Consider the following 20,724-nt stretch of genomic DNA (forward strand, 5'->3'; position numbering starts at 1 on the left):
AAGCTTACTTCTGGTCATTCTTTGTTTCTATAACATGAGATGTGGTCAGGGTATCTTGTCTACCTAGATATAGCAATAATATCAAAGATGAGCAGAGAGCATTGAACGGGATCATCTGAGATGTAGATAGGGCCAAGACCACTACTGGAAGGTCAAAATAAAGGCTGAAAATAAAACTGGGTTGTGCTAGGGATAAGAGTTAATACAGGCAAAGCAACCATGAGGGCATTGTATTAGTCCAGGAGAGACTGATCACAAGATTACAAGTGTCACAAAACTGGCATTAACAAATTTCTTTAATCTGACAAATTAATTCTATATAAGCTGATTACTATGAGCTATGTCTTATAGGACAAAGCTCAATTCAATAATGAAAAGAAATACAGAAAGAAACAAAAAGAGGTTATAGCATTTTAAAAATCAGAATTTGTATTATCTCTAACTGTATATCATGCTATTATCTTTCCATTAGTGAAGAAATGAATTCCGGACAAATTTTAGAAATTAAACAGCTAGTAATTCTGACTTCTGACTCTTTATTTGCAGTTATTATTGAAACAGTTTTTACTTTGTCTTTCCCTGATTACTTATGAACATTCTAAATTTTAGTGTGGATTTGCTGAACATTCTAAATTTTAGTGTGGATTTGCTTACAATGTTCCTATATAAAAAGGAGTATTTTTATTTCAACAGCAAGGGACACATTTTTTTAATTGAAGAATTTATTAAAATTGATTTTTACATCATATTTCAAATGACATGTTTAACAAATGAGTGTTCAAGAAGGGAATCTCTATATACAATCACTGGCACTTAGTTTTTATAACATAATCAAAATTAGACTAAAGGTTTGTATATGATAGATACATATTAATTTATGTAATAAAACATTATGTCTATAAAATCATAGGTTTTTATGACTATGTAATTATGTTTATATTTCCAATACCATGTCCATAGCATTGGGTATGCAAATATTGAGTCCCTGCTCTTGTACTGTTTGGATCTAATAGCCACATATTAAGTTTACCATGCGCCTTTTGTTCCTATGGTCTTGACTTGTCTCATTCAACATGATTCGCTCTAGATTCATCCACTTCCCTGCAAATGCCATTATTTTATCTTGTCTGCTGGCTATGTAGAATTCCATTGTATATATACACATTTTCTGTATCCATTCATCTGTTTCCATCACCTGGCTATTGTCAATAGTGCAGAGATGAACATAGCTGAGCAGGTGTCCTCATCATATCTTGGGTTTGATGTTCAGGGTAGATGCCCAGAAGTGGTATGGCAGGATTGTAGGGAAAGTCAATTTTCAGTTCTTTAAGAAACCTCCACACTGCTTTCCAGAGTGGCTAACTAGTTTACAATCCCACCAGCAGTGCAGTAGTGTTCCTTTTTCTCTACAACCCCTCCAGCAACTGTCATTGTCGGAGTTCAAAATCTTGGCCATTCTTGTTGGGATAAGGTGGTTTCTTAGGGTTGTTTTTATTTGCATTTCCTTTATGACCATGGATGATGAACATTTTCTCATATGCTTTTCTGCCATTTTAATCTCTTCTTCTGATACGTCTCTCTTTAGTTCCCTTGCTCATTTAGTGAATGGTTTGTTCGGTTTCGGGGGGGGGGCGATTAGTTTCTTGAGTTCCCTGTAGATACTGGATATTAAGCATTTGTCAGATGTATTATTGGTAAATATCTTTTCCCAGTTGGTTGGCTGTCTCTCTACTTTTGTAGCTATGCTTTTGTCTGTGCAGAAACGTTTTAGTTTTAGGTAGTCCCATTTATCGAGTATCTCTCCAATCCTTGTGACCTTGGATTCTGTTCAGGAACCTTTTGCCTGTGCCTATGAGTTCCAGTGTCTCTCCTACTCTATCATGTAGCAGTTTCACGGTTTCCGGTCTGACATTGAGGTCTTTGGTCCACTTTGAGTTAATGCTTGTGCATGGCAAAAGGCTAGGGTCAATTTTTAGTTTTCTGCATGTTGCTGCCCAGTTTTGCCAGCACCAATAATTGAATAGACTGTGCTTGTTCCACTGTATATTTGGCTGTTTTGTCAAATACAAGTTGCCTATAAGTATGTGGTTCTATTTCTGGGTCTTCTATTCCGTTCCATTGATCTTCTGGTGTTTTTGTGCCAATACCATGTGGTTTTTGTTATTATGGCTCTATAGTAGAATTTGAAGTCTGATATTGTAATACCACCAGCATTGCTCTTTTTGCCTAGAATTATTTTGGTTATTCTACGTCTTTTCTTGTTCCATATGAACTTTGGATTGTATCTCCTATTTCAGTAAAGAATGTCTTTGGGATTTTGATGGGGATTGCATTGAATTTGTATATCAGTTTTGGCAGTATAGACATTTTCTCTATGTTCGTTCTCCCTAGCCATGAGCATGGGATGTCTTTCCATTTAAAGGAACACATTTTTTATTCATTAATATTTATTAAAAATTATCTTTAAGTAATTGTACAAATACATTGCCATTTAACAAAGTTTTTGAGTACAGTATATCTTTTTTCATATTGTAATTAATAGAAGGGTTACATGATATTTGCCAGATAGGAGGTACAGAGTACAGTATATCTTGATTAATGTCACCCACTTCAACATTCTCTCCTATTCTTCCTTGATCTACTCATTCTATTCTATTTAAATACATTAAAATGTACTCTTAATTTCATTAAATATTTAATCTTGTTCTTTACAAATCATTGAAGGGCTTCAAATCTAAAAATGTAGTTGTTTCATTTACTCCCCAAACACCTTTTCTTCTTATTAACCTATTTTTTTTCTACACAGTACTTTATAATTGCTGAAAAAGAGTACCCTTTAATTAAGCTAAGGGTGGATCTCCTTAGCAATAAAGAATTTTCTTTGACAAAACACGAGATATATACTAAAAGACCAGTAGCATTATTTTAATTATAGATTTTATTTGTTCAACCTTAGAAACATAATAACCTTAAACTTTATGCCATGTATACTTTAAACTTCATTATTTGTTAATCATAGTCTTTGAAATTTTCTGCTTCAATATTTCTGTGAAATAATTTCTAAGTCCATTTCTTTCCAGCAATATGGCATTGTAAATGAAGAAGGACATTGCTTCATTTAAGCAGGATAGTTGGTAGCATTAGAATTGAAGAGAGGGAAGCTTTGTTTTTTGGGTTAGCCAATTCATTTAGCTCATACATATGTAATACTCCATTAATTAAACCACCTTTCTTAAGAAAAGTAGTGTCCCCAGTTTAGGGGGAACCAGCTAAGAAAACCCAGTAGGCTCAATCTTAATTTCTTTATGTATTTCATGTGCCAGCAACTTCTACTGAATCCCTCCAGCTGTCTTTACCAGGGAATATCCTGTACTTTCTTGCTATGGTATAAAAACTACATTAAATAAATCATTAAATCCCGGAGACTGCAGCTAATAGAATGCATTCTGTACATTTCCATTTCATTGTAATGGTATAGTTCAGTCATTAGGTCCATGAAATAGTAACACAGTCACAGAGGTGCTGTAGCTTGCTGCATTTATGGATCGCCATACTAAATATAATAGCAAGTCCCATATAATATACGGCCATGCCAAAATGAAAACTGAACTTATTTCCAAAAAATCATGCTTATTAATGTTTAAGGGAAAGGTCAATGCATTAAATTTAGGACTAAGACTCCTGAAACAGCCATTGTATCTGAATGGAATTTCTGTGGTTGACATTTATGATGAGTAGGAAACGAACAAATACACTCAGAGTGATGGATGTAAGCTAATAACAATGTCAATAAATTCCACAGCATTCAGTTGTTTTATCTCAATCATAAGTGGCCTAGTGTGTGCCTTCTTCCATCTCTCAGAGCTAGCACACAGATGACTGAATTGTGTGTCCATTCCAATGCTGAGTCTGGGTGTCATGGCACATGAGGTGTAGCATATGGGAACACAAAGAGAGATTACTAATCAAGATCACTCTTTTCCTTTATTGCAGAAAAGAGATATGAACATAAACAGATGTGACAACAATACCAGAAGTTTTAGAGGACAAATACAATGAAACATCATTATTAATTAGAGGTTGGGTAATGCAATCAGAGGACATGATGGGCTTTCTATGAAGAGTATTAAGTGTGATTAAAATCTAGAATAAGAAAGAACATGATGTGTTGATGAGCACTAGTAATGACGGAGTGCTGATCTAATGAAAGGTTAGCTAAGAGGGAGAGATGTCAAGAGATCCAGTTAAATATTGTTCCAGCAGGAACCAATTATTGATATAAGAACATTGAATTTCTAGATTCAGGAGATAGGATTTGGCCTAGTGAGTGAAGAAAAGCCATAGAGTTATTTTAAACAAGTAAGAAAACTTAAAATTGAGGGAGAATTGCTTCATATTAAAAAATGTTGATACTGAAATGATCTGTATGCAAAAAAGGAAAAAAGAATCTTGACATATCATACTCAAAATTTACAAAATTTACAACTGCTAGAGGGTAGGAGAGGAAAAAAATCTGAGGTGTGACTCTTTTATACATTATTCTAAGAGAACCATCAATTAAAATATGAATGATTTTATTTCTTTTGGGGAATAATAATGCTATCATAAATGATGCAGAGAACTGAAATACTTAGGGAGATATGACATGTTGCATCCCATTTGGAGAAATCTGGAATCATCTTATAAAATTAAGCCTATCCAGTCATGAAATACACTGCTACATAAAATCTTGTGCATGGATGTTCTTAGCAGGATTCCTTTCCTACTTGAACCAGGAGGTGTGGGGAGAGAGGCAATATTGCTTAGTAAGCAAATGTTTGAGGAAAGTACAGTATTTCCCTAGTCTAATGTATCTCTCCTCTAAATATATATTATTTAAAAAGTGAAAAAGCAACACTACAGTGGTATACCATAGAAGACACCCCTCAGTCTGTGACCTATGCTAATATTCTCAAAATAGGACATGTGGAAATCATGTTCTTTCTGACAAACCATTAAGAATACATAATGTTTGTGATGCTTCTGCTAAGGAAATGAAAGACATAGCATCAGGCTAATCATGAGGAAACAATAGGCTTAGGTAAAGTGAAGAACATTTGATAAAAGAAAAAAAATGGTCAGCATTCAGTACTCTAGAAAGATGTCAAGGTCAAAGACAAATAAAGACTAAAGAACCGTTATTGATGAAGAGAGACTAAAGAGATATAACTTCCAATCCTGGAGTGTATCTTTGAACAAGGAAAGAGGATACAAGTGGAAAAGCTAATAAAATATAAGTGGAAGTACAGTTTCATCAATACTGTTGTACTACTCCTATTTATATTTTGTTGTTTATTTCTTGTCTTTTTTCCCTTTTGTTATTTAAAGGCAAAGTATTGGACCAGGCATATATTGAATTCATGACTTAGCCTCTTAAGTGCTATGATTACAGGTATGGCTACCATTTCTGGCTTATTTCTTGGTTTGCTAATAGTCATGGATATGTAAAACCAGGAGTAATCAATTGAAAGTTTTACAGAAAATGCAATACTTTCAACAACATTGTTCTGGAATGGTATCAAAATGAAAACTTTAAAATAATTCATATTAACATATTTCAAAAACAAAAGCAGCAACAATAACAATACTGGAGTGAAACAAGCATTAAAATGTGCTTAGTACTGGTTTCAAAACTCAGTAGCTAAATTTAAGAAAAAATTGAAGTTAAATGAAGACCTTGTTAGAATTCCAACATTGTTGTTCATGGATTTTTTTAAAAATAGAAATCAGGCCAGTTATCCAGGCCTTCAGAAGACTTTTTGGAACCACATGAATTTCTTTAGAAATGATTGATTGTATTGCCCTGTAGTCTGGCAGGTTTGTTCTTATTCTCTTGAATTCATGGATTTAACTAGTTTGTCTATAGAACTTGCTAAATTCTGATTGATCATACCATCCAGAGTTAAGTCCGGTCTTAGAGAATATATATAAACTTTTTTTATTTTTTATTTTTTAGTGCCAGCCCCAGGTATTGAACTCAGGGCCTGGGCACTGTCCCTGTACTCTTTTTTTTTTTTTGATCAAGCCTAACACTCTACCACTTCAGTCACAGCTCAACTTCTGGCTTTTTTGGTAATTAATCTGAGGTAAGAGATAAGCATTTCATGGACTTTCCTGCTAAGGCTGGCTTTGAACCTCAATCCTCAGATTTCAGTCTCCAGAAAAGCAAGGATTACAGGGCTGAACCACTAGTGCCTGGTTGAAATTTAGTTTCTGTGTCACTTTAGGTGGCTTCGTTCTATTTGATTAGGCATTACAAAGTAATTAAAGGGAATCTTTTATATTCATAAAAGTGTTTTGCCTTCTCTTTTCACAATTTTCAGTGTTACCTTCACACTGAAAATCTGATAAATATAAACCACCAACAACAACAAAAAAAACCAAAACAAAAGTGTTCCTACTTATCCTGATAATTAGATAGATAGCTCAGGGATGAGGAGAACCACAGAAGGAGGCTGAAGGTTACAGGTAGGTCTGGGGAAGTAATTAAAATGAATGATATTGAGGAAATCCAGATGCTTAAACAATGGACTAAATTTCACCTGAATTCACAAAAAGTTTTATTCTCTCTTCTAAGGACAAAAGAATGCTCTCGCCCAAGAAAACATGCTGTTGATCCTAATTAGCCCCAGCAATTCGTGAACAGGGGTGCGATGCCAAGGCCACCAGGCTATGTCATCTTGTTATTACCGGCTGCAGTCACATTTGGTCCATCTTATGCCTATTAATTTGTATTCTGCGATTCTTCCAAAGAGGAAAATACTTTGCGGTCTATGTATTACCTATCCCCCGAGACAACTGGAATTGCACAAGAACAATTCATCACTATTCTCAGCAAGAACAGAGAGTAAATGCTTAAAAATGGCAAACAAATAAATAAACAGATAAATAAATAAATAAATAGATAGATAGATGTCTCAGATTTATCACTGTTTCTTATCTGAATCTTTCCTCTCAGGTTGGATTTCTTCCTGCCTTTTTTAAAGAATCTTATCTCTTCTACCTTGGTAGCAGGCCTGCAGTGTCTGTATGACCTACAGACTCCTAAGACCTCAAGATGCCCATGACCCTTCTAGCTGGGTCTAGTCCTGGTCAGCTTTCTGCCACATTCTTCTCAAGAGCTATTTCAAACTTTTTTTAAAACAATACCGCAACTACCTATCTACCATGTCAGCCAATGATCTCACCTTAGATATAACTAAATTTTTTAAAAAAATAAAAAGAGTTCTGGTAACTCCAGAAGAAAATGGAGCCTTCCAGAGACTGTAGAGCTCATACTTCAGTTTTTTGTCTTGTACCTGGTTAAGGTCATCTTAATATTTTCTCTTTTCTAAGTCATTGGAGGTTTAGAAAAGGAAGAGAAGCATAGAGAACATGAGAGCCAGTTCATTTAAGATGAAAGCATTTTATGATTAGAAATATCAATCCAGAGGTAGATCCAGGAATCTGATTTAAGAGGAGAGGAACTCAGGGTTTCCCCCTTTACTGCTGAATGTCGAATGCTTGAAGTATTTTAAGCTACTCTAGCCTGACACTTAAATATCATTTGAATGATGGAGCAGCTTAAAGAATGTCCACTAATTCCAAGTTGAGATGTCACCAGTAACCCAATTTGTAGCATCAAAGCTATCAGTCTTGAACGCAATGTACACATACCCATAGCCTCATCATATGCATAAGGGACTGGACATTCCAGACTGCCCTCCTCAACAGCTGGCTTCTCAAACCTTATCATAGAAACCTGCCCTTTCTCTTGTATGTGTTCCTTCCTCTCATTTAGTGTGCCATACAATGCTAAATCTCTCAATGTCCTCCCTGCCCCTTCTGCCACTGTCACCTCCCTAGGACTCTCCTATTTGTAACTGTGGCCCAACTTTTACCCAGGCTCCAGGGTTCTCTTGGAAGTGTTTAACTCAATGGTTTTAGTAGCTTAAATTTGACATGCTCAAATCAGAAACCACTAAATCTGTACATATGTTATCTGCTGCTACTGAAGGATTTTCCCTTGCTTTTCTTACTTATACCAGACATAGTTATGGAAGTTATTTGAAACGATATCTTCTTCCTTCATTTTCCCTGGACCATTGCTCAGGTTCCCCTGTACCATCATGGAAGCCTCTACATTCATCCTTGGAAAAAGATCTTGAGTCTAATCCTCTGTTTCTTTTTATATTTGCCTCTTTAAGACATTTTCTCGTTCTTTTCCATTTGAGTAGCTGCAGCAACCTCTATATTATTTTGTCTGCTACATATTTCCTTTTCTTCCATGATATAATCCACTGTAATCTATAATGACATCACTTTATCTACTCCTCTTTTGGCATGATTGGGGTTTGAACTCAGGGCCAGTTGAACCAAACCCCCATCCTTTTAGCTTTGGTTTAGTTTTTGATAAGTCCAGCCTTGGACTAAGCTCCTCCCTTCTCTGCCTCTTGCATAATTGGAACTACATGTATGAACTCTCATGAACTACCAGACCTGCTTTTTTTTTTCCTTCTGTTGATGGTATTGAGATTCTAAACTAAGAGACTAAGAAGATCTCTTCCACCATATTTAGGCTTGGTTTGTTCCTTTAATACATTGAGATTCTGCTGCCTTAAATTACAATTATATAAGATTTCTTTAGTCTTCTTATCCAGTAGATGGCTCTTTTTTTTTTACTACTATAGTAATAGTGACTATGTGAGCATTCATTCAGTAACTATTTGCTGCATAAGTAATGAGTAAGGATTACTCATAGCCATACAAGCACATATCACACTGTATTAAAGAACAATCTACATTTGTGTTTTTCCTAGTGGACTGTCACTGGAAAATGAACTTCTCTAGAGAGCAGGAACCATTTTTTACTGGATCTCTAGGTTCTATTTAGTGATTGTTTCTGATATCTACTGGCATTTGGTAAATATTCTTTTGGTAAACCAAAGCAATAACATCCTCCCACACACTGAAACTACTATAGATTGCAGAGTAGCTAACTGTAGCAGGAAAAGTCTGATGTCCCTTATTAGAAACATGTTTACAAACTGTTTTACTTCCCACTATATATCTTCTGTATCTCTGCTATCATTGCGTGTTGATTGCTCTTATTGAAAGGTCCATGCTGATGGCTTGAACCCCAGGATGGTAATATTGGCAGTGGTGAGACATTAGAAAGTGAGGTCATTGGCAGAGTTTCAGGCTAGTACAGAAAGAATTAAAAGACAATTGTAAAGCTTCAAACCATTACTTCTTCCCACCATGCCCTAAGTGGTTTTGATCTGCCATGTATTCTCAGCATGATTGGTTACCATATCATAGTCCCTCAACAATGGGGCCCATCAGTTCTAAACTGGAAACTTCCAAATTGGGAACCAAAATAAACCTTTTATGTTACTAGTTTTAATTATTACTTTGCAGTGACAGAAACAGAATAGCTAAAACTGGATTTGGCTGATAGAAAAATATTAATTATCACGTTTCTATTTTCTAGGTAATAAATTGTAAACTTAAACTAATGTCCTTTTCTTATTCTGTTTCTCCTCAACTTCTCTCTAACTTCTTGAATCATCAAGATAAACGTAGATTTATCATAAAGTTGAAGGTAAGGCAGCAAGTATTCATAGGCATATTTCACTAACATTCTGTGACTCTTTTCTCTTGTCAAAGTAATAGAATTATAAATTATTCGCTAACTGACCCTTTTCAGTCTTTGGCCATAGAAAACAACTTAAGACCTAATGAGGATGTACGGTGCCTACATTCAATCAGATAGAAGGCAGATAAATAAATGGAAACAGTCACAGTGAAAATCTCCAAAAATGTCTCTCTTGTGACAACCAGTGCTAAATTCTGGGATCAGAGAGACAATTCATACGCAAATGCTATAATGTTTTTGGCTGTTTCGAATTTTCCTACCATATGTTTCTGCAAGTAGCACTGCTTCTGAACTCATTCAGATGTATCGGGCACACTCAGGACATTGTTCCTGCTTCAATACGATGTGATCTTTAAGTATATCTTATGATACAATGACAGTGTTTGAGATGCTATCCAGATTTTTTATGTTATTTTTTCCTGGATTATGATTTTGTGGAGATACAGCTGGTGCACCTTAATGTAATGTTATACAATTAGTTGGAAGACAGACAATTATTTCTCTTTCTCCTGGGTTGCATCATTATGAATTCCAACCGCAGGGTTTAGTTTTCTAAAGTGTATTTCTTCATCATAAAACTATAATTTCTTCTTATAGAAAGATAGCTCTTACTCTTCTGTTTATGCCATTAAAACACTGGCATGTACGTTATCTGTTATGAATTGCTACTATTTGTGCCACTTATGGCTTCAAGGCTGTCCTCTAACTGATGGCTTCTATTGTTTTTTTTTCCAGAAAAAAATATGCTAAGCATCTGGGTACAGGCTGATTATTCTCTTTTCTTATCATTTGTATCTTAACAGGTTAATGAAATTGTGATGTGGATCACATAAAGAGGTTCAACTTTTATCAGAAAATCTCTTTGCATAATGCAGCTTTTAATCAGTTAGGTTTCAAGTTTAGAAGAAAATCAGATACATAGGCAGAGAGCAAAAGTTATGGCAAGAACACTGTGATAAATTATATCTAAGTGAAAAAATATACAAGTGCAAGTATGTATGCATGTATGTGTATAAATGTATATATATACATATGTATAAATATATATTAAGACTTTACAAAGAATCTTGTGGACACTTTAGAATGTGTATTTCGTTTATCCAAGAGTCAATGTATTTGTTTCTCAGTCCCCAAGATATTCTAAAATTTCCTCCTGTAAACCTATACTGCATCCTTATCTTCACCAGTATTATCTTTAATGCAATGGGGTATTCTTTAGGGAACATTAATTGCTATCTATCTCTTAGCTACTTAAAGGCAATCTTGCAGCAATTATCATGTATTTATGGGAATGAGGCATCCATTTATTTATTTCTTTTTTCCTAACAATCCCATAACACTTTAGTCAAGGCGGTAATAATATGAACTGCAGGCTGATCTTTGCAGGAATGATTCCCTTCTCCATCCTCATTCATTGCCCACCATAGAAGTGGCACATGCCACTTCTATGGGCCTCAGCTTCACAAGATCAAATGTTAATGGTGTGATCTCACTAAATAGCATTCTAAACTATTTTTTCTGTTTCCCTATAAATGAGATCAGATTTTACTTTTTCTTAAGAAACTGGGCAAGAACCTTGAATTATAGTAACACAAATTTAACTCAGCTCTGGACACTATTTTCATTTAGGTGAGACTGCTGGAGATATTGTTTGTTTTTGAAGATTTGGGTAATATGATCTACTTCAAACTGGCTAACATTAAAGATTATTATTTAACTTGTGCAGGTTAAGGTAGGATAAGTAATTCTTAAAGTTTCATAGAGTTATGTATCTTTTTTCTTTTAATATAACTTAATTTCTCTCTATATATAATATGTATAAAATAACACAATATATATACCTAAGAGATATGTATTACATATATGTTAATATGTGAATACAATAATAGGAATCATGAAAAAGAGCCACAGCTTGATTGATTACAGGGAAAAACCAAAAATTGGTACTTTTAAACCTTTTAATTGGACATATATTTCTAGATATTCCTTGCAAAAGACCATATAAACAGGCTTCAATGTAAAGCTCAAATAGTAACTTTAAATATTCATTAGATGTTCATACCTCATCTTTAAACTATTGTTTTCCTTTAATAGAGATACCAAACTGAAGAATTATCTTGAAATATTCAAAACAAATTAGTGACATCTAAGTCAGAATACTTTCTTATTTAGCATACTATTTGTCTCCTTCCTTCCTTCCTTCCTTCCTTCCTTCCTTCCTTCCTTCCTTCCTTCCTTCCTTCCTTCCTCCTTTCCCTCCTTCTCTCCCTCCCTTCCTCTTTCCCTACTTCCTCCTTCCCTCCCTCCTTCCTTTCCTCCTTTCCTCCCTCCTCCCTTTTCTCCCTCCCTCCCTACCTTCCTTCCTTCCTTCCTTTTTTTCCTTTTCCTTTTGACATTGTAGGGTTTGAGCTCAAGGCCTTCTTAGATAGGTGAACTCCCACTTGAGCCACACCCCCATCTCTCTGTTTTAGGAATCCTCATAGTGTGTCTTGCATTCATATCTGGGCTGACATGGAATGCAGTAGTCCCCTTGGTGCTTCTTGCATATCTGGGATAACAAGTGGGTCTATGCCCAGCTTTACTGGTTAATATAAAGGCTACAGAATGTTGAATGTCTTGCTTAGCTAGGTCTTAACTGTGATCCCCTGATCACTGCAAAATGAGCAGCTAAGAGTATAGGCATTAAAAACAACCACCACAAACAAAAACCTCTGTTTCACTTCACTTTGAATCATCTTATATGGTCTTGTGTACATAGCTATTGAGCTATTGTGATCCTCTGCAGGAAAATACTGGACTTCTTTGGGTCATCATCATTGAGATTGCCCTTACTCAGAATGGACTCTGGGCTCCAGGAAGATGCATTATGAGAAGACAAGAAGAAATTGTACACTAGGTAAAATGCCTTCATTTATAATATTATAACAATTATAGTATAAGCATTGGACATATATGTATATATGTGTGTATTTGTGTGTGTGTGTGTGTGTGTGTGTGTTAGTCAAATGGCAAATCTCAGATGACTGTGAGGAAAGCTCCATGCAGCTGAGTACTGAAAGGTCACTAAAGAAACATCCCACTGTTACACCTACCATCACTAGCACTGCTCTCTGCCATCGGAACTCTCACAGCAGTGCTCAGCTTACAAGCATTGCTGACCAATGTTGCAAGAACATCCTAGATGATTCACATGCAATCAATTACATGGGTTTATTCTTTCTAGCTTCCAAATAGGACATAAATTTCAACTTCAATTAATTGGTCATAAAAGAAAATTCAGTTCTGTTAAAGAAAAAAAATCTCCCATTCAAAAAGCTAAATCATTTTCATGAAAACTTTAATGCCACTCTGGCCTGCTTTTTATATGTTTAATTCATCAGTGAATAAAATAAGAAGAAAAATTGTTACATTTAATGTCCAATCCTTACTCAAATAATAAGAGTATAGTAATGTATTTGTATAATCTATATGACCTTTTATTTTTTAAGAAATTTTCTGTCAAAAAATGACTTTTGTTCCATTATTTTTATAAAGCAAAGATTTTGCTCCAGAAATTATAATCCTTTTCTTCATGTGATATGAATTATAATAATTTATTTCTAATGCTATTCATGTTAATAAATTCTATATAGAAGTTTATGTCAAAATGTTTTGCTCCAGATACAGCATTCTTAAATTTATTTCTAAATAGTAGTGTTTTATTTAATGACCTGAAATACAGGAAGTTTCTTCTATTAATATTGACTTTAGGAAAAAAAAACAAAACCATTTACACTTGGTGCATGACTTGAGGTTAAATTAGCACTGAGTTGCAGATAATGCCATTTCAACAGTATTTGGTGATCAATGCAAATTCTCATCATACCATAGTCTAATATCCACACAATGAGGTTGAAAGACAAGATAACATCTGAATACAGTTATTCTATTAATGACTGTGGTACAGCTGTTAAATAAAAACTTTGGATAGGTATATAATAGAAATAATGAAGGAAATCAGAAACTCACTCTTGGTGACAACACCTTCGAGGCGGATGATATTTGGGTGGTCAAACTGACCCATGATACTAGCTTCTCTCAGAAAATCTCTTCTTTGTCGATCCATGTGGCCACCTTTCAGAGTTTTAATGGCCACTGGAATCTCTCTTTTCCCTGGTGTCTTCAAACGTCCACTACAGACTTCTCCAAATTCACCTTAAAATATGAGCAAAAACAGTTATTTCTAACTTGAACACTTCGATTGCCGAAAACCCACATGGTTATGCAGGGTCATCTTTTATTGTTATTTTTTTAGGACAAAACACTCTTTAGTAATAAAATATAGCCAGAAATGCCATTATTGCAGACTGTGGATTTAGTACCTTATTAAACAACCACACTTGATGTTGATTTTTTAAATTATATTTGCCAGATAGAAGAAACAATACTTGACAGTCATTGCTACCCCTTCTCATGTTTTTTGTCCCCATTTCCCTCCCCACCTCCTCCCCTCAACTTGATTTTCCCTTTTCCTATCCTATTTCAAATAAACATGTAAACAAATATACAATATATCAGATAACAAGGTAAGATACTGTAACAATATGAGATAACCAAGGGACAGCAAAAGAGATGAGAGATAATATAGGACATTAAGAACAACAATCATGGGCCGGGAGTTTGGCCTAGTGGTTAAAGTGCTTGCCTAGCATACATGAAGACCCGGGTTTGATTCCTCGGTACCACATGTAGAAAAAAGCCAGAAGTGGTGCTGAGGCTCAAGTGGTAGAGCTCTAGCCTTGAGAAAGTCCAAGGACAGTGCTCAGGCCCTGAGCTCAAGCCCAGGACTGGCAAAAAAAAAAAAAGAACAACAATCACACATTATACAGCTCTTGTTTCTATATCTTGGAGGTCTTTCATTTAGCCTCATCCTATGTGGCCTTATGTAACTAGGTTTTGCCATATTGTAAACCTCTGCTAGGAGAGTCCAAGGTTTATACTAATTATGACAAATGAGGGAAACCATTGAGCCGATATTCCTTTGAGTCTGGCTTACTTCACTTAATGTGATTTTTTTCTAAGTCTTTCCATTTCCTTACAAATGGGGTGATGTCATTGTTTCTGATGGCAGCATGGAATTCCATTGTTTATAAATACCACATGTTGTTGATCCACTCATCAACTGAGGGGCATCTGGGTTGGTTCCATATCTTTGCTATGGTAAATAATGCTTCAATGAACATTGCTGTGCTAGTGGATTTAGTATGTCCTTGTTTCTGGACATTTGGGTAAATGCCAAGTAGTGGAATAGCTGGGTCATAGGGGAGTTGCAGTGTTATTTTTTTAAATGGAAAGAACGAAATGGGCTTTGGGGGTATAAAATTTCTTTCTTAAATATTATGTTTGTGTGATAATATGCTTGATCAATAGCATTTATCATGAATAATAGAATGCATTTCACACACTGTACAATACCACTGTAATGTTTTCCTAGATCTGAGGAATTATGCATTGAAAAAAGGCTTACACTAATGCAATTCTCTAAAAAAGCACTCACTATAGAATGCTTCCTGTTCCTGTTCTCAATTCCAAAAGAAGTCAACTGCCTTCTCTGTTCAGGGAAGCTATTAAGCATGAGGGGTTTATCTGATCTTTCAGGACATATCCTTTCACTTCACTGACCATTTAAAATCAATGCTGGACCCAAATAAACAAAATCACAGAATGGTAATATCATGACAGAAATTACCAAGATCCACAGCATCATAAAGGAATACTTTCCAATCCTTTATACCAACAAATTTGAGAATCTACAAGAAATGGATGAATTTCTAGCCAATATTAACTTACCCACACTGAACCAAGAAGACCTAATCCAACTAAACAGACGTGTTTCAACCACTGAAATAGAAATGGAAATAAGAGACCTCCCATCCAAGAAAAGCCCAGGGCCAGATGGATTCACCGCTGAATTCTATAAGGTCTTCAAAGTAGAGCTCACACCAATACACCTCAAGCTCTTCAACGCAATTGAAAACAAAAGCTATTTGCCAAACTCATTCTATGAAGCCAGTATAACCCTCATCCCAAAACCAACAGAGATTCTTCAAAGAAAGAGAACTATAGATCCATTTATTTGATGAATATTATGCAAAACTTCACAACAAAATACTGACCAACCGTCTTCAGCAAATCATCAAAAATTATACACTATGATCAAGCAGGATTCATCACAGGGAGGCAAATCTGGTTCAACATATGAAAATCAATTAATATAATTCAACACATCAATAGGAGCAAGGACAAGAATCACATGATTGTCTCAATAGATGCAGAAAAGGCATTTTACAAGATCGAATACCCCTTTATACTAAAAGTTCTGGAGAAACTAGGAATCCATGGAACATTATACTAAAGTATATTAAAGAATGTGTATGACAAACACACAGGCTAGCATTATACTTAATGGTGAAAAGCTAAAGCCATTTCCTCTAAAATCAGGAATGAGACAAGGATGACCACTATCTCTACTCCTCTTTAACATGGTATTAGAATTCCTAGCCAGAGCAATAAGGCAAGAAGCAAGCATAAAGGAGATCCAACTAAGGAAAGAGAAAATGAAACTTTCCCTCTTTGCAGATGACATGATTCTGTATTTAAAGAACCCTAAAGACTCCACTCCGAAGCTGCTTGAGCCGATTCAGAACTTTGGCAAAAGTAGCAGGGTATAAAATTAACCCTCAAAATCAACTGCCTTCCTATTTGCAAACAATTAGAGGAACGAGGCAACAATCAGGAAAGCAACTCCTTTTGCAATAGCCTCAAAGAAAATAAAGTACCTAGCAATTAGTTGGCAATCCAAAATTTCATATGGAATAATAAAAGACCCCATATAGCAAAAACAGTTCTTAGCAGAACGAACAATGCAGGACGAATTTCAATACCAACATTTAGACTCTATTACAGAGTTATAGTGACCAAAACAGCTGGATACTGGCACAAAAACAGGCCTGAAGACCAATGGAATAGAACTGAGGACCCAGATATTAACCCACAGGCCCACGGCACCTAATCTTTGAAAAGGGAGCCAAAAAATAGAATGGAAGAAAGAAAGCCTCTTCAACAACTGGTTCTGGCAGAACTGGTTAAGCACCTGCAGAAAACTATAATTGGTTCCTTCTTTGTCACCCTGCACCAGGATTAACTCCAAATGGATCAAAAACCTGGAGGTAAAAGCAGATACACTGAAAACTTTACAAGAAGAAATAGTAGATACACTAGGTCTCCTTGACACAGGTTGATACTTTCTTTCTTTCTTTTTTTCTTTTCCATATAATTTTTATTGTAATTAATAGAAGAGTTACATTATATTCATCAGAAAGAAGGTGCATTACTTCACATACATTGATAACCTTTCTCATGTCTTCGTCCCAATTTCCTTCCCCCAACCCTCATCTTCTTTTCCCCCCTTCCCTATCCAATTTCAAATAACCAAATACGCATATATACAATATATCAGATAACAAGGTGAAATACTATAATAATATGAGATAACCAAGGGATAGAAAAAGAGATGAGAGATGACATATTACATTAAGGGCAACAATCGCTCATTATATGGCTTTTGTTTCCATATCCTGGAGGTCCTTTCATTTAGTGTCATACTATATGGCCTTATGTATCTAGGTTTTTTCCATATATTTTTATTGTAATTAATAGAAGGGTTACATTATATTTACCAGATAGAAGTCGCATTACTTCATATACATTGATACCCTTTCTCATGTCTTGGTTCCCATTTCTCTCCCCCAATCTAGTTTTTGGTCTATTGTAAATCTCTGGTAGGAGATTCCAAGGTTTTTATTGATTATGACGAATGAGGGAAACCACTGAGCCTATGTTCCTTTGAGTCTGGCTTATTTCACTTAATATGATTTTTTTCTAATTCTTTCCATTTCCTTACAAATGGGGAAAACCTTTCATAATAAGGACTCAGAAACACAACAAATCAGAGAAAGGCTGAATAAGTGGGACTGCATTAAACTGCAGAGCTTCTGAATAGCAAAGGACATACATAGCAAACTAACTAGAGAGCCTACAGAATGTGAGAAGATCTTTACTAACCATACAACAGACAAAGGCCTCATATCTAAAATACATCTACAGCTCCAAAAATTTGATCACTGCAAAACTAATCTCCAAAGAAACAACCATCCCATTAAAAGATGGGCCAAAGACTTAAAGAGAGTCTTCTCTGAAGAAGAAATAAGAATGGCCTATAGACACATGAAGAAATGCTCTACATCTCTGGCTGTAAAAGAAATGCAAATCAAAACAACTCTAAGATTCCACCTCACTCCAGTTAGAATGGCCATGATTAAGAAATCTAATAACAACAGATGCTGTTGGTGATGTGGCCAGGAGAGAGCTCTATTACACTGTTGGTGTGAGTACAAACTCGTTTAACCACTATGGAAAGCAGTATGGTTCCCCTATGACCTAGCAATTCCACTACTTGGCATTTAGCCAAACATCCAGGGAAAAGGACATACTAAATCCACTAGCACAACAATGTTGATTGCAGCACTATTTACCATAGCAAAGATATGGAACCAACCCAGATGCCCCTCAGTTGATGAGTGGATCAACAAGATGTGGCATTTATACACAATGGAATTCTATGCTGCTGTTAGAAAGAGTGATATTGCCCCATTTCTAAAGAAATGGAAAGACTTAGAAAAAATCACATTAAGTGAAGTAAGCCAAACTCAAAGGAATATCGGCTCAATGGTTTCCCTCATTTGTCATAATCAGTAGAAACCTTGGGCTCTCCTAGCAGAGATTTACAATAGAGCAAAACCTAGTTACATAAGGCCATATAGTATATGACCCTAAAGAAAAGGAACTCCAGGATATAGAAACAAAAGCCACATAATGAATGATTGTTATCCTTATTGTACTATGTTATCTCTCATCTCTTTTGCTATCCCTTGGTTATCTCATATTGTTACAGTATTTTACCTTGTTATCTGATATATTATATATATGTTTATTTGTTTATTTGAAATCACATAGTGAGGGGGTGGAAACAAAATGAAGGGCAGGTTGGGGGAATGGAAATGGGAACCAAGTAATGAGAAAGGGTATCAATGTTTGTGAAGTAATGCACCTTCTTTTTGGTGAATATAATGTAACCCTTCTATTAATCACAATAAAAATATCTGAAAAAAGAAACCAATGCTGGACCAATTAATATATGAATATACTTTGAATTTTATGAGCTGTAAGTAGCTTTACAAAGGAGCTACTATTCAACTAATGAGTTTATGGATAGACTGTATCTGAATTAATGTCACCTCTTGCATTATTCTTTCCCATCTTTCCCAACACTACCCCTCTCCTCAATTGTTTCAACTTTATAGTATATGGATTAAATGTTAAGGTGGTATTCGCTTACCTCCTCTTTCCCTTTTTGGCTCTCTCACAATGATAGGAGTATATATGCTAAATTATAAGTGTCATGGATGAAGCACAAATATAGTTAGCCATGTTTTAGCACTATTTCCAATTGGCTATATTATATACATTTTTATTTATCAAGAATTTACTACATGTATATTTATTACTAGGTTGGTCTGAGTTTCGAAGAAGCAACCTGCTTCATTTTCCCCTGCTAATAATTCTGCAAGTGAATTTAGATGAACATTTTAATGCAATATATAGGTTTCATAGCCATTGCCTATAAATTCTGTATTTCTTAACCATAACAGTGGCTAGGAAGACTTCGTGAGGGAGACCTAAGTTTGAATTATAAATAATGAATAGGATTTGGAAATTCAACAGAGGTGGGTATTGTTAAGAGTACACAGAGGGAATGGTGGAATTTCAGAAAAAAAATTCAAAGGCCATAAATTGTAAACAGAAGAATATGGATACAGGGCTGCAGGGAGATTTGATGGGTTCCCCTGGGAAATGAAGGCCATTGGCTTTCCCACTGTTGTGCAATGCATTCAAGAAGCCAGAAATTCTGGCCTGGGAGTTTGGCCCCATGATAGAGTACTTGTCTAGCATGCATGAAGACCAAGGTTCCTTTCCTTAGTACTACATATATCGAAAAGCCAAAAGTAGTGCTGTGGCTCACGTGGTAGAGCACTAGGCCTTGAGAAAGCCCAAAGACAGTGCTCAGGCCCTGAGTATAAATCCTCCAGGACTGGTAAGAAAAAAAAAAGCCAGAAATTCTTTTATTTTGTTGGTGTTGGTCATGGGGCTTGAATTCTGGGACTAGGCCCTGCTCCCTAGCTTTTCAGCTCAGGTTATCACTCTATCATTTGAGCTACAGTGCCACTTCTTGTTTTCTGGCAGTTAATTGGAGCTAAGAATCACATGGGCGTTTTGTGCCAGACTGTCTTTGAACTTCGATTCTCAGATCTCATCCTCCTGAGTAGCTAGGATGGCATGAACCACCATGCTCTACTCAGAAGCCAGAAATTCTATACATTTCTATATATTTTCTCAGATAATGCTCATTATCTGCATTAACATAAAAGCATGTGGTTGGACACCCAATTTATTCATTTATAAAGTAAGGATAAAACTTTCCATTGTTCAGTAATATCCTTTCCCAGCAAGAATGTCATAATAATCAAAGTGAGGAACTACATGAAAGTACTTATAAACTGTAAAGTGCTATACAAAAAGTGCTTTAAGTTATTTAAGTCTTTGAGTGAGTGAAAGGAATAATTAAACATGTTCAGTGTGTCTGTTAGCAGCTGTAGCCATTTGTCTAAATGCAGGACCATATAAAAATGTGCAATGCCATGGATTTCAGTTATCCAGATTTTCTCTAGACTAATTCATCATAGTCGACTAAATGCTGAGTCTGTATGAATACTAACTGCCTTTAGAGAAGATATTAAATTCAAGTTAAAAATTAAGTAGGAAGCAATAACACACGTCTATGCTTTCCAAAAATTATTTGTACCTGGGCATTAGAAATAAGTCATACGTTAGGAGATTTTTTTAAAGTATTTTTAAAAGCAAACCCACAAAAACACTTACTAGATGGGGAT

At 35.5% G+C, this 20,724-nt stretch overlaps 1 protein-coding gene across 2 annotated transcripts in view; it reads right to left on the reverse strand.

The window, feature by feature from the left end:
* The window catches only part of Epha6 (EPH receptor A6), a 707,005-nt gene that overhangs the window by 166,662 nt on the left and 519,619 nt on the right, over positions 1-20,724 (reverse strand). For both annotated transcript variants that reach the window (XM_090347618.1, XM_090347625.1), the window contains one exon: positions 13,685-13,870. In XM_090347618.1, coding sequence (XP_090203744.1) covers positions 13,685-13,870 — 186 coding nt within the window. The remainder of the gene's footprint in view (positions 1-13,684; positions 13,871-20,724) is intronic.

Source organism: Megascapheus bottae, chromosome 1, assembly GCF_031878675.1.
Source record: "Megascapheus bottae isolate mThoBot1 chromosome 1, mThoBot2.hap1, whole genome shotgun sequence".
NCBI lineage: Eukaryota > Metazoa > Chordata > Mammalia > Rodentia > Geomyidae > Megascapheus > Megascapheus bottae.